The sequence below is a fragment of the Trachypithecus francoisi genome, unplaced genomic scaffold (genome assembly GCF_009764315.1).
Source record: "Trachypithecus francoisi isolate TF-2019V2 unplaced genomic scaffold, Tfra_2.0 Lachesis_group21, whole genome shotgun sequence".
Taxonomy (NCBI): Eukaryota; Metazoa; Chordata; class Mammalia; order Primates; family Cercopithecidae; genus Trachypithecus; species Trachypithecus francoisi.
Window position 1 is genome coordinate 21,995,592 of NW_022681467.1, and position 14,500 is coordinate 22,010,091.

Here is a 14,500-nt window from a genome sequence, read left to right on the forward strand (position 1 = left end):
GAACTCTTTTTGGGGGTCGGCTTAGTGCTGACCAGGAAGGTCCCTTTAGAAGGGGCATGGTCAGTGCATGGGGCTCATTTCAGTCTGAGGCCTCTCACCCAATGCCAGAGGAACATATTCTCCCACCCTCTATCTGGGGTCTGGGGCTCAGTGTGGGAGGGAGGCCTTGGGGCTTTAGTGCTCCGGGGGTGGAATCTCGGTCGCTTCCCCGTGCATGCTCCTGCTCCAAAGTGAGGCTCCCTAAAGCCATGGGCCCAGGGGAAGGGTCTCATTTGCCAAAGGAAACAGCTGAGTCTATTTTTCCGGGGCAGTCTTTGGATGATCTGGAATGTGCTTTGAGATTTCTCAAAGGCATAGTATTTTAGTCTCATTTTTGCAGGAAACATCTGAGCTATTCCCATTTTGTAGGGATGCATTCCCAGAGGCATGAGGGTTGGGCTCCCTTTTCTTCCACTGGGGACGCTGGAAGCCCACTGAAATGGGGTCCTCTGCCAGCACTGAGGATAAGGGATGAGGAGGCCCTCGCTCATCTCTGATTCGTGGTCTCTGGGTAGACGGCAAACTCTTAGCCTCTGGTCTGAGCCAGGCTCACCAAGAGGTCTGTTCCTCAGCAGGGCAGTGTCTGAGCTGGAAAAACTGAAACTGGTCATGAGGCCAAGTCTGTGTAAGTCTTCTTGATCACTCGCCTGGCAGGTGTGGTCTGTGACAGTGCTGGTTACACGAGGGCACACGAGCCCTGCTGTCACATTTCAGTAGAGACTCTGGTGGACTCAGGATGTGGATGTGTCATGCACCAACACAGAGACAGCTTAGGGTACACGTGTCCATCCATCTACAGCCATGATGAAAAAAGTCTTGGGTGAAGGACCAAGATGTGACCACATCATAGGTACCATGTAGGGCCTGGAGTCCTTGACCCAGTCAGCCACCACCCCAATCCAGTCACTTGTTGTCAGAAAGCTTGAGGTAGAGAGTGCAGGCAGCTCAAGACAAACTTAAGGCCACTGCCTGGGACACCCTATTAGGACCAGAGGGTGGAGTTTCTAGACATTGTCAGGCATATCTTAAGCAAGGTGGGGTGTGAGGGGCTCCAGGGAAATGCTGATTGTCTGCCAGGGCCTGGAGGGAGGAACAGCATGGGCTACTTTAATAGTATTCTCAATTCTCTGCTCCTTTTGAGCTTTTGGATCTAGAGGGTATTCTGGCTGGAATGCAAATACTTGCATGTGGAATTTTAGTAAAAGTCAGTAAAAAGGCCAAGGCATAGCCTCACCTCAAGCCTTCCCAGTGGCTGAGGTGTGTGGAGCTGTGCAGACACACCATCGTCTGAGTTGGAAGCCTGCACACTCACTGCCTGTTTTCCAGGCTTCTCATGCAGATGTTTTGGGCCAAGGACCAGGTTTAGAATGAGAATTGCTAACAGTTTTAGGAGGATTTTCAAATGGTCCTCATGGCCAAAAGTTTTAGAGAGTTTTAGGTGTGCCATTTGCAAAAGAGAGAAGATGCTTAGGCAGCATTTGTAGAAAAGGTGGCTTCTCATGCTTAAATGACAGAAACTCTTCCGAATTAATGCCATAAACAGCTGGTGGGAATAGGATTTGCTCCAGTTATGTGTGAACATAACCCGGTCATGGCTGGTAAAATTTAAATTACACACAGGCTTTGTTCCAGAAAATTTGCACGTGTGAATCTATTCCACAGAAACAAAACTACCAGACTACAATGTAGTATGTACAAGGATGTTTATTGTTTGCAGTGGCAAAAAACTGAAAGTAATCTGAAGGCCCATCAACAGGCAATGATTCAATCAATCGATACATCTGTATTAAGTGAGATTACGTAGCAATCCAAAAGCATGAGCCAGCTATCTACATAGCTGTTGTTCCAAAGAGTTTCATGATGCAATATTAAGTTAGGTAAGCCAAATTGCAGATGAATAAGTATTTTACATACATAGTATTTTAAAAAGGCATAATCAAGTTAAAAAACCCTCACTTATGTATCTGAGCACAGTTAAGGTGGAGGCTGGAAGGAGGGGGTGGGACTGGGGAAGATGGGTGGGGAGGAAAGAAAACAAAGAGTAAGCAGGGCACGGTGGCTCACCCCTGCAATCCCAGCACTTCGGGAGGCCGAGGTGGGTGGATCACCTGAGGTCAGGAGTTCGAGACCAGCCTGGCCAACACGGCAAAACACTGTCTCTACCAAAAACACACAAAAAAATATTTCTGAGCTTGGTGGTGGGCACCTGTAATCCCAGCTACTTGGGAGGCTAAGGCATGAGAATTGCTTAAACCTGGGAGGTGGAGGTTGCAGTGAGCCAAGATCATGCCACTGTACTCCAGCCTGGGCAACAGAATGAGACTCCGCCTCAAAAAAAAAAAAAGGTATAGAAAAATGAGTAAAAAGCATTGAATGAAGTTAAGGAAAAATTTAGAATATAAAAGCACACCTTTTTTATTGCGCATATGAACGTTTATATATGCAAGTGGTTAAGAACCAGGAAAGTATAGGGGAAGCAGCGAACACTGACTAAATCAGATGCTGGGATCGTTGTGTTATTTTGGTTTGGAATATCTGTTGTAATTTTCATGTCACTTTTACAATAAACTTATATTTTAAAAAGTCAACACTTAGCAGGGGCTAAGAAAGAAATGGTTGGCAAAATTATTCACACTGCAAAATGATGATATCCAGAAAATTTCCGAAGCCCCTCCCAATGTCTTGCACATAGTAGGCACTCCATGCCCCTTTGCTACAGTGAAAAACCAGGCTCACTAAGCCTTTATTCCACACCATGATTCATCTACTTGAGCAAGAATGTTCAAGTGCACACGCTTTCGATGAAAAGCTCCATAAACACATTTTGCATTTGAATCACCATGTACACATTCACGTCACGCCCCACTGAAGTCTGGTTGCTGGGACTATTAACAGAATGAGAAAAGACAGCAATTACAGAAAATGAACGACATCATGGCCTAAGCGTTTTCACATCAGAAATGAAGTCATTTGGCTGACGTGGCTGCACGTGCTGTTGTAATTAAACTTAGGAGAGCGAGGAAGTGAAATGTCAGTGTCAGCCTCTGAGTACTTTTTCTTTCTTTCTCGCTTGCCGTTGTTATTATTTTTTAAATTAGAAAGCAGGAAATAAGCTTAGAGGATATGTTCTGTACTTTTTTCTCGCTCTCTGATCTAGAATTAACAGGACTGTGGAACCAGAAGGCGAGTGTAGCGCTGGCAGCAGCGTGAACCCCAGTCCTGGCTGCAGGGTGGACGTCTCCTCCATGTGCCCAGTGTAAGGCTGTTTCTTTGTGCTGCTCTGCCCCCAAGTCCTCCGCTCACTTTCAATGTTAAAACCTTCTAAATGTGTCCTTGAGAAGAACACTGATAGCGGAGGGGAATCAGCACAAGAGATGCCCTCATCAGCACTCATGTTCTGAAATGCTTTGGATAAACTGTCTGATAAAATGCATGTTCCCCCCTTACAAACTCTCTTTAAAGGAGAATTGATAATATTCAGTGGTTGTTTTCTCCAAGTATAGTTCAACAACTCCTGGGAGTCTCTGAAAGTGGCCTAGAGCACCTGTAAGAGCCTCTTAGAGCATTCAATTCATTGTTTTAAATTTAAAACAGATTTTAAACATTATTCATATTTTGTTATATATATATTTAGCTAATAAGATGGTGTATCAATTCCTGCTTATGGCATGGATTGAATTCTTTATTGGGTCTCTCTAAAGACGCAGTTTTTTTTTTTTAACCTTTTTGGTGAGTAATTGTATTTTTGTAGTGCTAAGTGGTTTACAGAGATGATGGCCGTCACCAGGCTGCCTTGAAAGAACTGAGAGACTTTGGATAGAACACAGATATAAAGGGATTATATTTAAATATACTCGTATGGGTGCACATAAAACATGCATGTAGGGTTAGGGGAACATTAGAAGCAAATATGACATTAACATTTTTTTTTCTTAAATATATGCAATGTTTCAGGGATGGGAACAGCAAGCACTTATCCTTCTTCTGAAGAAAAAAAAAAAAAATCTAATCCCAGCACTATGGGAGGCCCAGGTGGGTGGATCACCTGAGATCAGGAGTTCGAGACCAGCCTGGCCAACATGGTGAAACCGAGTCTCTACTAAAAATACAAAATTAGCCAGGCATGATAGCATGCACCTGTAATCCCAGCTACTGGGGAGGCTGAGGCAGGAAAAGTGCTTGAACCTGGGAGGCAGAAGTCGCAGTGAGCCGAGATTGTGCCATTGCACTCCAACCTGGGGGACAAGAGTAAAACTCTACCTCAAAAAGAAAAAAAAAAAAAAAAAGAAGAAGAAGAAGAAAGAAAAGAAAAAAGAGAAAGAACATATTCATGCCACAGACACATCCTGCTGTATATGTGGTCTGCTCTGGGAATCAGCTTTCAATATTTCCTTACAATATGATTTCTGGGCCTCTGTCTAGCTTTACTTCTATTTTAGTTTAATTCCTTTATTCTGTTTTAGTTTAGTTAGGAGGATTAAAATAGCCTCCATGTACCAAAGTACACAGCACCAGCTCAGGTGTTTTCATTTATTTCTAAACATGGAGCTTCCACAATTTCATTAGAGATACATATTTGGATGTGGGTCCCTATGAGCCATAAAGTGATCATGAGACAGCTCTGGAACTGGACAGAGCAGAAAACCTGGGGTTAGACAAGCCAGGGTTGAATCCTGGCTCTGCCACTTTTTAGCTGGTGATGCTGGGTGCACTACTTCAGCTCTCTGAGCCTCGGTTCCCTTATCTGTAAAATGGGAATGCACCTACTTCTAAGAGTTGTTGGGAAGTGCTGTGAAGCAGGTGGCGCAGTGCCTGACGTGTTCTTCTCATCAAGCATTTACTACCAATCTAGTAGTAGTAATGTATTCAGGGAAGGGAATAGCAAGCACTTACCCTTCTTTTGAAATAAGAGGCTCTGCTAGGGTCTAAGAATGGAGTGATAGAGACGCTCTGCTAGGGGCTGAGAATGGAGTGATGGAGAAGCCACAGTCCCCCATCTATCAGAACACAGGCACATACCAGGGCGCATATGTGGGAGTGGCATTTACAGTGCAAGTGCATCGCCGCTCCTGGGCACCTTCAGAACACGCGTGGGTTTGGGGGAGAAGAGCTGGGTCACTTGCCGGGATTTGCTTGCTGCTGCGCTCTGCACTACCAGCCTCCTGGCAAGCTTATTTCACCATGAGCCAGATGAAAGCCAGCAGGCAGAGGAGCACTGGCTGGTGTATGGTGACCCGAAGTCCCGCGCCCCTCTCCAACCAAAACTCGCAACGCTTGAGGGAGCAGAGCTCCCGGACCAGCCGCCAGAGCACCCGCTGGTGGAGCTTGTTGTCCGGCTTCTGGAACTCCCCCTGGTTTGCTGCCTGGGTGGCGTTGATGCAGCCGGTGACAAATACCTCCTTGGTCACGTTGGCCTCGGAGCAGCTGTCGTAGTGGATGCCATCGGGGAACTGCCAGTAGTTGGCCTCGTAGTACCTGTTACCCTCGGCTCCGAAGTCGATGTTGAGCTTTCGGCCTTGCTTGATGAAGGCTCCCGGGGGGTTCTCAGCCACCTGGGCCTCAGTGATCTGGGCAGTGCTGGGCAGGGCCTTCCGGTTCCACTTGATTCTGTGCTTAATGCCCCTGGCCTGGACCACGGAGAGGTGGCTGAAGAGCAGCATGCAGACAGTGGCCAGCCACCACCAGCTCAGGTGCTGCCTCATCGTGTCAGAACCTGCCAGAGAAACAGCAGGGATCAGCTCCCAACCAGGCTCCTCGGGCTCCCCTGCCCCCTCCCGAGTGCAGGAGACTTTAAGGAAGGAATTGCATCCTTGTGCTGTTTATGTGGTCTCAAAAGCATAATTGTTTCCCGATGTTTGGGCTGTGCAAGGTTAACTTGAACACTGAGCTCCTTTGCTATTGCTAGGATTACATTCACTTAGGGCCCTGGTCCCGGTTTTCCTAGACAGACAAGAACGGCAAAGGGCAATTACAGAGGCTTTGAATATGCATGGGAAATAAAGGAGTGGTGACTTAATACATGTAGGTTTTCTTTGATACTCCCAAGTCTTTCAAATCAAGAAATCCCTGGGAGGAAAACACAATAGAAGAGTTGGAATCAAATGCTTGTGGGCATGGACTATATGTGTGTGTGTGTATGCATATACATATATATATACACACATATTTTAGAGACAGAATCTGGATCTCACTCTGTTGCCCAGGCCCCAGGCTGGAGTGCAGTGGCGTGATCATAGCTCACTGCAGCGCTGAACTCCTGGGCTCAAGCAATCCTCTTGCCTCAGCCTCCAGAGTAGCTGGGACTACAGGCGCACACTACCACACCCAGCCAATTTTAAAATATATTTTGTAGAAACGGGGTCTCACTATGTTGCCCAGGCTCAAGTGATCCTCCCACTTCAGCCTCCCAAAGTGCTGAGATTACAGGCACGAGCCACTGTGCCTGATTTTAGATTGTGCTTTTAATCTCTCCTCTTTGTTCTTTATTGCTGTGAGCTGGCACTGTCTTAGGTGCATTCTTCCATCTATTCTGAGGAATTCACTGGCTGCTGATCCTAAAGGCCTTTGCAGTAATGAGAGAGGGAGGAGGAGGAAAGTAGGGGAGAGGGAAAGATGGAAACGTAGTAAAGGGACCCCTGTCTCCCCTATGTCCAGGGGTCAAGTGTGCTCCAGGCATCATTTCCAATCTCACGCCTGGGGGACAGCGTGACCATCTGCTTATCCTACTGGCTTTTTGTTACATACTGTCTTCATGCCTGCCACTGTGTTAAGCCCTTGTATCACATTGCCTAACTTAATTCTCACATGAAGTAGGTACATTATTATCCCCATGTTATAAATGTTGTCCTGGGATTCAGAGAAGTTAAGTAATTTACCCAAGGCTGCACAGGGGGGAGGTGGCAGACTTGCACTGGGCTCTGTCTAATGCTGCACTGCATGTATCCACTAGCCATGCCCCACTGCCCATCTGGGTTTCAGAAGAAGACAGTGCTCACACACTGTGCTTTTCACTCACTGGGCATGATGCCCCCTGAGCTGGGCAAAGGGCAAAGGGCAGGGCCCTTGAGGAATTTTGGAGAAAACGAGATGAAAGGGAAGACAGGAGGGCCTGGGGGCACACCAGGAGGGTCCCGGGTCAAGGTGGCCCTGGGACATCCGAACACTGCCACTGATGTCCTGGAAAAGCCCTTCACCCCACCCCTCAAGGTTGCCTGTCACATTCGGCTCCTGAAACTACAATAGCCATCGGGAAATCCACTTCCCAAGGCCAACTGTCAGGGCATTCCAGCACCTGGGTCTTTGTCTGTGTGGCTCAGGGAAGCAGAAAGAGTTCCCAGAGCGGAGCTTGCCTAAGCTGTCTCCTAGGTGAAGATTTACTGTGAGGCTGCGGGGCCCCAGAGCCGGAGGAGGCGGACAGGGAGCTTGTTTAGCCCCTCACACACCCTCCACCCACCCCCCTGCAGCACCCCTAAAAGTGGCGAATGTTCCTCCGTTAAAATGTTCAGCTCTGATGGCACATTGGTCCTTATATTTAAAAAAAAAAAAAAAGGCAAAACACAGCTGAAGTGATCTCTAGAAGCACACCCAGTCATCTCCAGAAGCCTGCGAAGAGGCCTCGCTGACCTTTCCTTGCTCGGAGACATCACCTCATCTCTGTCCCAGGGTGGTCATGAGCACCTGGGCCCCCTCACCCCACTCTCTCTGCCCCCTGAGCACAGTCAACTCAGACTGGCTTTCTCCAAAGAGATCCAAGCACTAAGCAAACATTCATTAGTCTCCTAAATAGCGGGCCATACTCCATTTCATTCCTTTTTTAAGGAGAAATCTTAAATAAGAATAATGGTATAATAGATCATTTCAGGTGAGTCAAATAAAAAAAAAATAAAAGCACAGCATTCTTGAGAAAGAAATTAACTTTCATAGGCAGAGGCTTAAAGGCAAAACAAAATCCCAACCAACAAACCTAAAGTAGCATTTTATTGTAGCACCAGCTTATAGAAAGGCAAGCCCAGTGATGACTGAATATCCTCGCAAGTCTCCCCTGAACTTGGGACCCATCCCCGATGTGGGAGTAAAGAAATCCTTGCATGATTTTCAGTCCGGAGTAAAGCCTTGATAAGAAACCAGCAACCCTGACCACAGAAGTGGCCCCTCACGTACCTTGGCTCTCTCTGGAGTGTGCCTCTGGAGCCTCGAGCTGCACAGTCCCCCAGCACACCCTCTTGGCAGCCAGGTCCGCCCAGCTATATAGGAGCTGCATTCCTGCAGGTCTCCAAATAAGGCAGCCCTTCCCTCCCTGGCAGGACCAATCAGGGCTTCCTGGACCACTCCTTCATCCTGAGAAGGATGGACCTTCTCATCACACTTTACTAAGGAAACTACGTGAAAATCTTGATGAAGTTCAGCAAGACTTGAGAGGTGCCTTTTAGAATTGGAATTAGGCGTGTTAGAAGGAAAATGCTTTTCCCATCAATATCTATGACAGATGTGGCTTCAACAAGCCTCGCTGGACATGCATAGTGTCCTGCACCTAAAGGCCAGCCTCGGACAGCAAAGGAGTCTTTGCTGACAGCCTCTGTGGGGAGGTTTAGCTCAAAAAGAGAGCAAGCGTTCACCTGGACCACCACGCCCCGAGGGTGGGACCAACAGGGTGTGTGTGTGTGTGTGTGTGGCGCGGGGTGGGGGGATCACACTTTCATCCGGTAGTGGGGAAACAGGACTGGTAGGTATGGAATGGAAGACACGTGAGAAGACTTCCTGGTATGTTGGGCCGAGAATTTTTGAAGGACTGAATTATCCCAAAGGTCAATACAATTAGTACTGCAAGGCAAAGTTAAAGTGAATTATGGAGGCAAGTATGGGGCAAGATTTTCCTGTAAACAGAAAGCGATTTTTATGCTGAACGTGAACCCGGTTAGTGTTCACGGTGGATTCGCGTCAGAGCACTTTTGCAAACCAAATTAAACTGTTGTTACCAAGAAGGCCAGCAGAGGACGCCAGAGAGCACACAAAGACGGCAGCCTGTCAGTGGGAAACCGGGGCTTCAGGGCTCTGGGTGGATTTGGGGCCTCCAGTTGGGCCTTTCTTTCTCTTCTGCCTTTAACATTTGTTTCATTTCCCCCACTTCTTTGTTTTTAAAGAACTTTTCTATTTCCTTTCTAGAACCACAGACTTTTTGTTCTTCTGAATACACACAAAACAGAAACACAGTAGTGTAATCTTAGCACAGACTGTTTGCAAAATGGAGATGAAAAATTAAAAATCTCCTAATATTTCAGTACCCAGAGACAAATGTTAGGACAATTTTGTTTAACATATAGATGCTTAGGGCCAGAGTGTTTAGAGCTAGAAAGGACTCAGAATTCTCTGGTCCAGCTCCTTTGCATGGTGAGGTCACAGGCCCAGATAGGCTCAAGGTCACCCAGCCAGGCTGGCAGTGCAGCCTTGGCGGGCTCGTTGTCCCATTCTGAACTCTGTGTACTGTCCCCCTGTCTGTTCCCACCAGACACAATCATCTCCAGCCCCCTCCATCCCTCTTCCTCCTATTCTCTTTCTGTGTAGGACTTTACCCAGAGAATGGTGGGAGGTTGGTTTAGAGCTGACGTGGCTGCAGATTCCTCTTGTTAGTGAACAAAAGGCTGTTTACAAAGGCACAGAGGAGTGTGGAAGACTGAAATTGCTGGAGAAGCAGGGAGGAGCTCTGGAAGCTGAAACAAGGCAAGAAAACAATGAGCAGATGTGGAGAATGTGGAGCTGACCCAATCCTGCCTCGCATCCCCCTTCCCTGCCTGTAAAGATCAAACAGGCCAAGGAATTAGCGTGAGAACATCCATTTCTTCAAAAGAACTGAGAGACCAGGGCCAAGTGAATTATACTATGTTACATAAAGTGGATTACATTATATAGTCTGGGAAATAGAATTGTGTACGGATCATCTTTGAGAAAGCAGGGAGAATGAGATGGAGACCAGGGATCTGGGTGTTCCATGATGCAGGGGTCTATGATATAGTTCTCTAGAATGCATAAATAATAGAAAATTATGCTAATTTCTAAAAAAGCAGCAGGGAATGGCTGAATTCTAGAATGCATGAATGAGTCATTATTTGATCAATTTCCTGCTTTGATTAGACCTTGGACCAGTTTGAGAGCATTTATAAGTGAATACAGTGATTGTTTGAATACAACCTACCAGGCCAAATGAACTATACCAGGGAGGTTACTGTTTGGGAAGATGACCCACCATATTTGTGCCAAGAAAGGAAGAGCACAAGAAGGATAAGCCGGGTTCCATTGCTGGCCCATGGCTTAATGGTAGAGAAATAGCTGAAATGTGATTTGGAAAATAATACTTATTTAGCTGTGTAGCTACCTAAACAGCTGTTACAGTCCGAATGTTGTGTCCCCTCAACAACTCATATGTTGAAATTCTCACCCCCAAGGTAATGGTACTAGGAGGTGGATCTTTGGGAGGCGATTAGGTCATGGGGTGAAGCCCTGATGATTGGGATTAGTGCCCTTATAATAGAGGCTGAGAGTGCTCCCTGTCCCTTCTGCCACGTGGTGACACAGTGAAAGATGGCCGTCTGTGAACCACAAAGTAGGTTCTCACCAGACACCCAATCTGTTGGCGCCTTGATCTTGGACTTGCCAGCCCCTAGAACTGTGAGAAATAAGTATGTGGTGTTTATAAATCACCCAGTTTATGATATTCTATTATAGCAACCTGAATGGACTAAGGCAATAGACATACTTAATTTTTTCTTTTTATTCAAGTCTGAGGTCCACACAGAAGTTGCACATATTTGCAATGTCCAGCATTATGTTTTTTGTTTTGTTTTGTTTTTTTGGTTTTTGGTGTTTTTTTGATGGAGTCTTACTCTGTCACCCAGGCTGGAGTGCGGTGGTGCCATTTTGGTTCACTGCAATCCACACCTTCTGGGTTCAAGTGATTCTCCTGCCTCAGCCTCCCGAGTAGCTGAGACTACAGGCATGTGCCACCACACTTGGCTAATTTTTTGTACTTTTAGTAGAGATGGGGTTTCACCGTGTTAGCCAGGATGGTCTGGATTTCCTGATCTTGTGATCCGCCCGCCTTGGCCTCCCAAAGTGCTGGGATTACAGGCATGAGCCACCACCCCCGGCCCAGCATTATGTATTTTTACAAACCAAACACACCATTGTAACCTGCACCCAGATTAGGAAACTGAGCATGACAGCACAAAGCTCCTCATGGCCTCTTCACGCCATGATTCCCTGCCCTATACTGACCACTCTCCTGAGTCCTATGCCATAGGTTAGTTTTGTCTGATTTTGGTATTTCATATATATAGAATTATATAGAATATAATCTTCTGTGTCTGTCTTTTGCTCAAATTACATATTTGAGGTTCACCCACATTGTGTGTAGTTATAGATCATTCATTCTATTGTGAGAATATTCCACAACCTACTTATCCATTTCCCTGTTGACGGACATTTGGGCGGTTTCTCATTTGGGATCTTATGAATAGGGCTGTCGTGAATATTCTTGCATGTTCTTCTTGGTGCCCATATTTCTGTTGAATATATACTCTTAGGAGTAGATTTACTGGGTCATAGAATATGCCTATTTTTCAGCTTTTACGGTCTTAGAATTTGGACTATAGCTTTTCAAAAATCTTAAATTCACCCTCCTTTATGGTTTGCCTACTATTCTCCCCCCAAACCCAGCCAGGAGTCTCCATGTGGTTCCCTTGTCACTTGGCGCAGAGCCGATTACTGTAGTCACCGGAGCCTCCCATTCACACATTCTGCTGAGCTCACAGAAGTTGAAAGACTGTGTTTCATTCCCATGTGTTTGCTTGGCACCTAGCACAGTGCCTGGGATCTAGATGCATCTAGATTCCCTTTATCCCTTGTTGGTCGGTGACGCATACCAGAGGGCAGGCTCCGTGGTCCAAATCGCAGTTGGTTGGAATATACAAAAGCAGCGAGAGAACATTTTACAGGGATAAGGGAGACAGTTTTACAGTTGTTACTGTTGTTTTCTTCATCAAGCGCAGCATGTTGAAGACCTGGTGGTAGTTGAAATTCCGTGGCATAGAGTTGTTTTAGAAGCAAAGCAGGAGCCCAGAGGGTGACCGCAGGTTGGAGAGTCAAATGCCGTGCTAATCCATGGATCATTTCCTCTGCAGTTTTCTGCCCTTTCTGGTCAGAGTGCGTCAGTTTTTGGAACTTGGCTGTGAGGAATTGACTCAGGGCAGGGAGTGGGGTGGAGTAAGGGGAGGATGGGAGGAAGGTGAGGAAGGGTGGGAGGTGAGGAAGAGCAATAGTCCTTCTGGCTCAGCCGAGACCACTGAAGCATTTCTTCCTCTCATGCGGGCATCACCCAGTGTAGGTGGAACAGGATGTTTGTAGGTGAGAAGATAGAAGATGGGGAGCCACTTCTTCGGGCATGTACAGGAGGAGGGCTGTGTTTTAAGGTGATCTGTCTCTCGTGTTGTCCAGAAAGGAGAGGCCCAGGAAAGGGCAGAAACGCCCACCTGCAGACCCGAAGAAGAGCAAAGAATGCCAGACTCAGCCACCACCGAGTTCCTCATTTAGCCTCCCCATCACTTTGCTCCTTGTCTGCGATGTTTTTAAAAGCATAATTAACCTGATACATTGTTCTGCAGTTTGTCATCTCTCCCTAAATACATAGTAAAATGTCCAAATGGAGAAAGGCCAGGATGAGGCTACCTGGACCAGATGAGGGTCCAGTTCTTATTGTGTCAGAGTGGGGGCACCTGGGTTGCTCAGGTTAGTGTTCATTCTCAGGGGGACGGGGCCCAGGGTGCTGCACAGAGAGTGGACATGAGCCAAAGACATGAGTTCTAATCCCCAGTCTGCCACTCTTGGCTTTGTAGGGCTTAGTCATCATCAGTTACAGGGGAGCTTTGGCCTTCACTCTCATGGAAGGTGACTTCCACCTCAGACAATAAATGGTATATTTGCCGGGCATCTTTGGGGTGGCGTAAGTTTGTACTGAGAATCAGTTTTCTCATCCATGCAGGGGGTATCATGCCTGCTGCTCCCATCATTGTTACAGTTGCTGCTTATCAATTGCTGCTTGGCACAGTTGAAACCACAGAATACAATACAAATCCTTCCCTGAAATAGTGTAAAGGGTAGTAAGCTCAGGCCTAAAAGCTGCTTTGAATACACAGGTATGTGCTAACATGTTCATTAGTGGCCTGCCAGAAATATTAATGAAGCGCTGATGGTTGTGAAGGCAACCGAAGAGGTTCGTGCCGGAGGCTGTAGTTGCCCTTGGCCAGGAGGAAGTCCAAAGCACTGTAGAGAAAGGGATGGATTCAGCAGGGGAAAGTCTTTGCCAAGCCACAGAGCCAACCCAAGTGGAAAACGCAGGGAGAGGTCACTTCTTGGTGGTGGTGGCTGCAGGTGAGATCCGGCAAGAGGTGGGAATAGGGACCCAATGTATTGAATGCTTTTATTGAAGTATAACATAATATAGAAAAATGCACATGCCATAGTACAAAATTCAGTAGATTTTCACAAACTCAGTACCCTTAGGTAACCAGCAGAATATTCCCACCGCCCTCAATGGTAACCACTGTCTTGACTTCTAGCTTCCAGGCTGGTGTTTCACCCTTCTTTCATACAAATGGAATCGTGCAATATGCATAATATGCATTATGCATTGTTTTGTAGCTGGTTTCTTTTGTTCAAAGTTATGCTTGTGAGATTTATTAATATTGTTCCCTGGAGATGTTATTATTGTTTTTTTAAATTGCTTTTTAATTTTTAATTTTTAGAGACAGGGTCTCACTCTCTTACCCAGACTGGAGTGCAGTGGTGCCATCATGGCACACTGTAGTCTCAAATTCCTGGGCTCAAGTGATCCTCCTGCCTCAGCCTCCCAAGTAGCTATGACTACAGGCACATGTAGTCATAGTGGCTATTTTTTTTTTTTCATTTGGTAGAAGTGAGGTCTTGTCATGCTGCCTAGGCTGGTCTTGAACTTCTAGCCTCAAGGGATCCTCAGCCTCAGCCTCCCAAGGTGCTGGATTACAGGTATGTGCCACCAAACCTGGCTGAGATATTATTTGTGAATTCTCATTCCTGTATGGTATATGGTTGTTTAAAAAGGTCATAACTTCTTGATCTGTTCTTCTTGGGTTATTCTTCATTTGGGGCTATTGTGAATACAGTTACTAGAAAATTCTTAGGCATGTCTCTTGATGACTATAAGCTCTCATTTCTGTTGGGGAAATACTCAGGAGTCAGAATGCTAGGTCATAGGATGGGGTGTGTTCAACTTTAGTAGAACCTGTGAAACAGTGTTCCAAAATTTTTCAACCAATTTAGATTCAACCATGCAAGAGGGCTCTGGTTGTACCACAATGATCTGTTTCATGCCAGCTTCTCCTGTATACATTTCTTTTAATTCCCCTACAACCCTGTAAGAAAGGTGCTTAATGGA

General features: G+C 46.3%; 1 protein-coding gene across 1 annotated transcript; it reads right to left on the bottom strand.

The window, feature by feature from the left end:
• Nucleotides 1–4,334: 4,334 nt before the first annotated feature.
• PRND (prion like protein doppel) lies at nucleotides 4,335–8,291 on the bottom strand. Its single transcript, XM_033185343.1, has 2 exons — nucleotides 8,200–8,291; nucleotides 4,335–5,752 (listed from the first exon to the last, which is right to left on the bottom strand). The coding sequence occupies exon 2, from the start codon at nucleotides 5,739–5,741 to the stop codon at nucleotides 5,211–5,213; it is 531 nt and encodes a 176-aa protein (XP_033041234.1). The 5' UTR covers nucleotides 5,742–5,752; nucleotides 8,200–8,291; the 3' UTR covers nucleotides 4,335–5,210.
• Nucleotides 8,292–14,500: the final 6,209 nt, after the last annotated feature.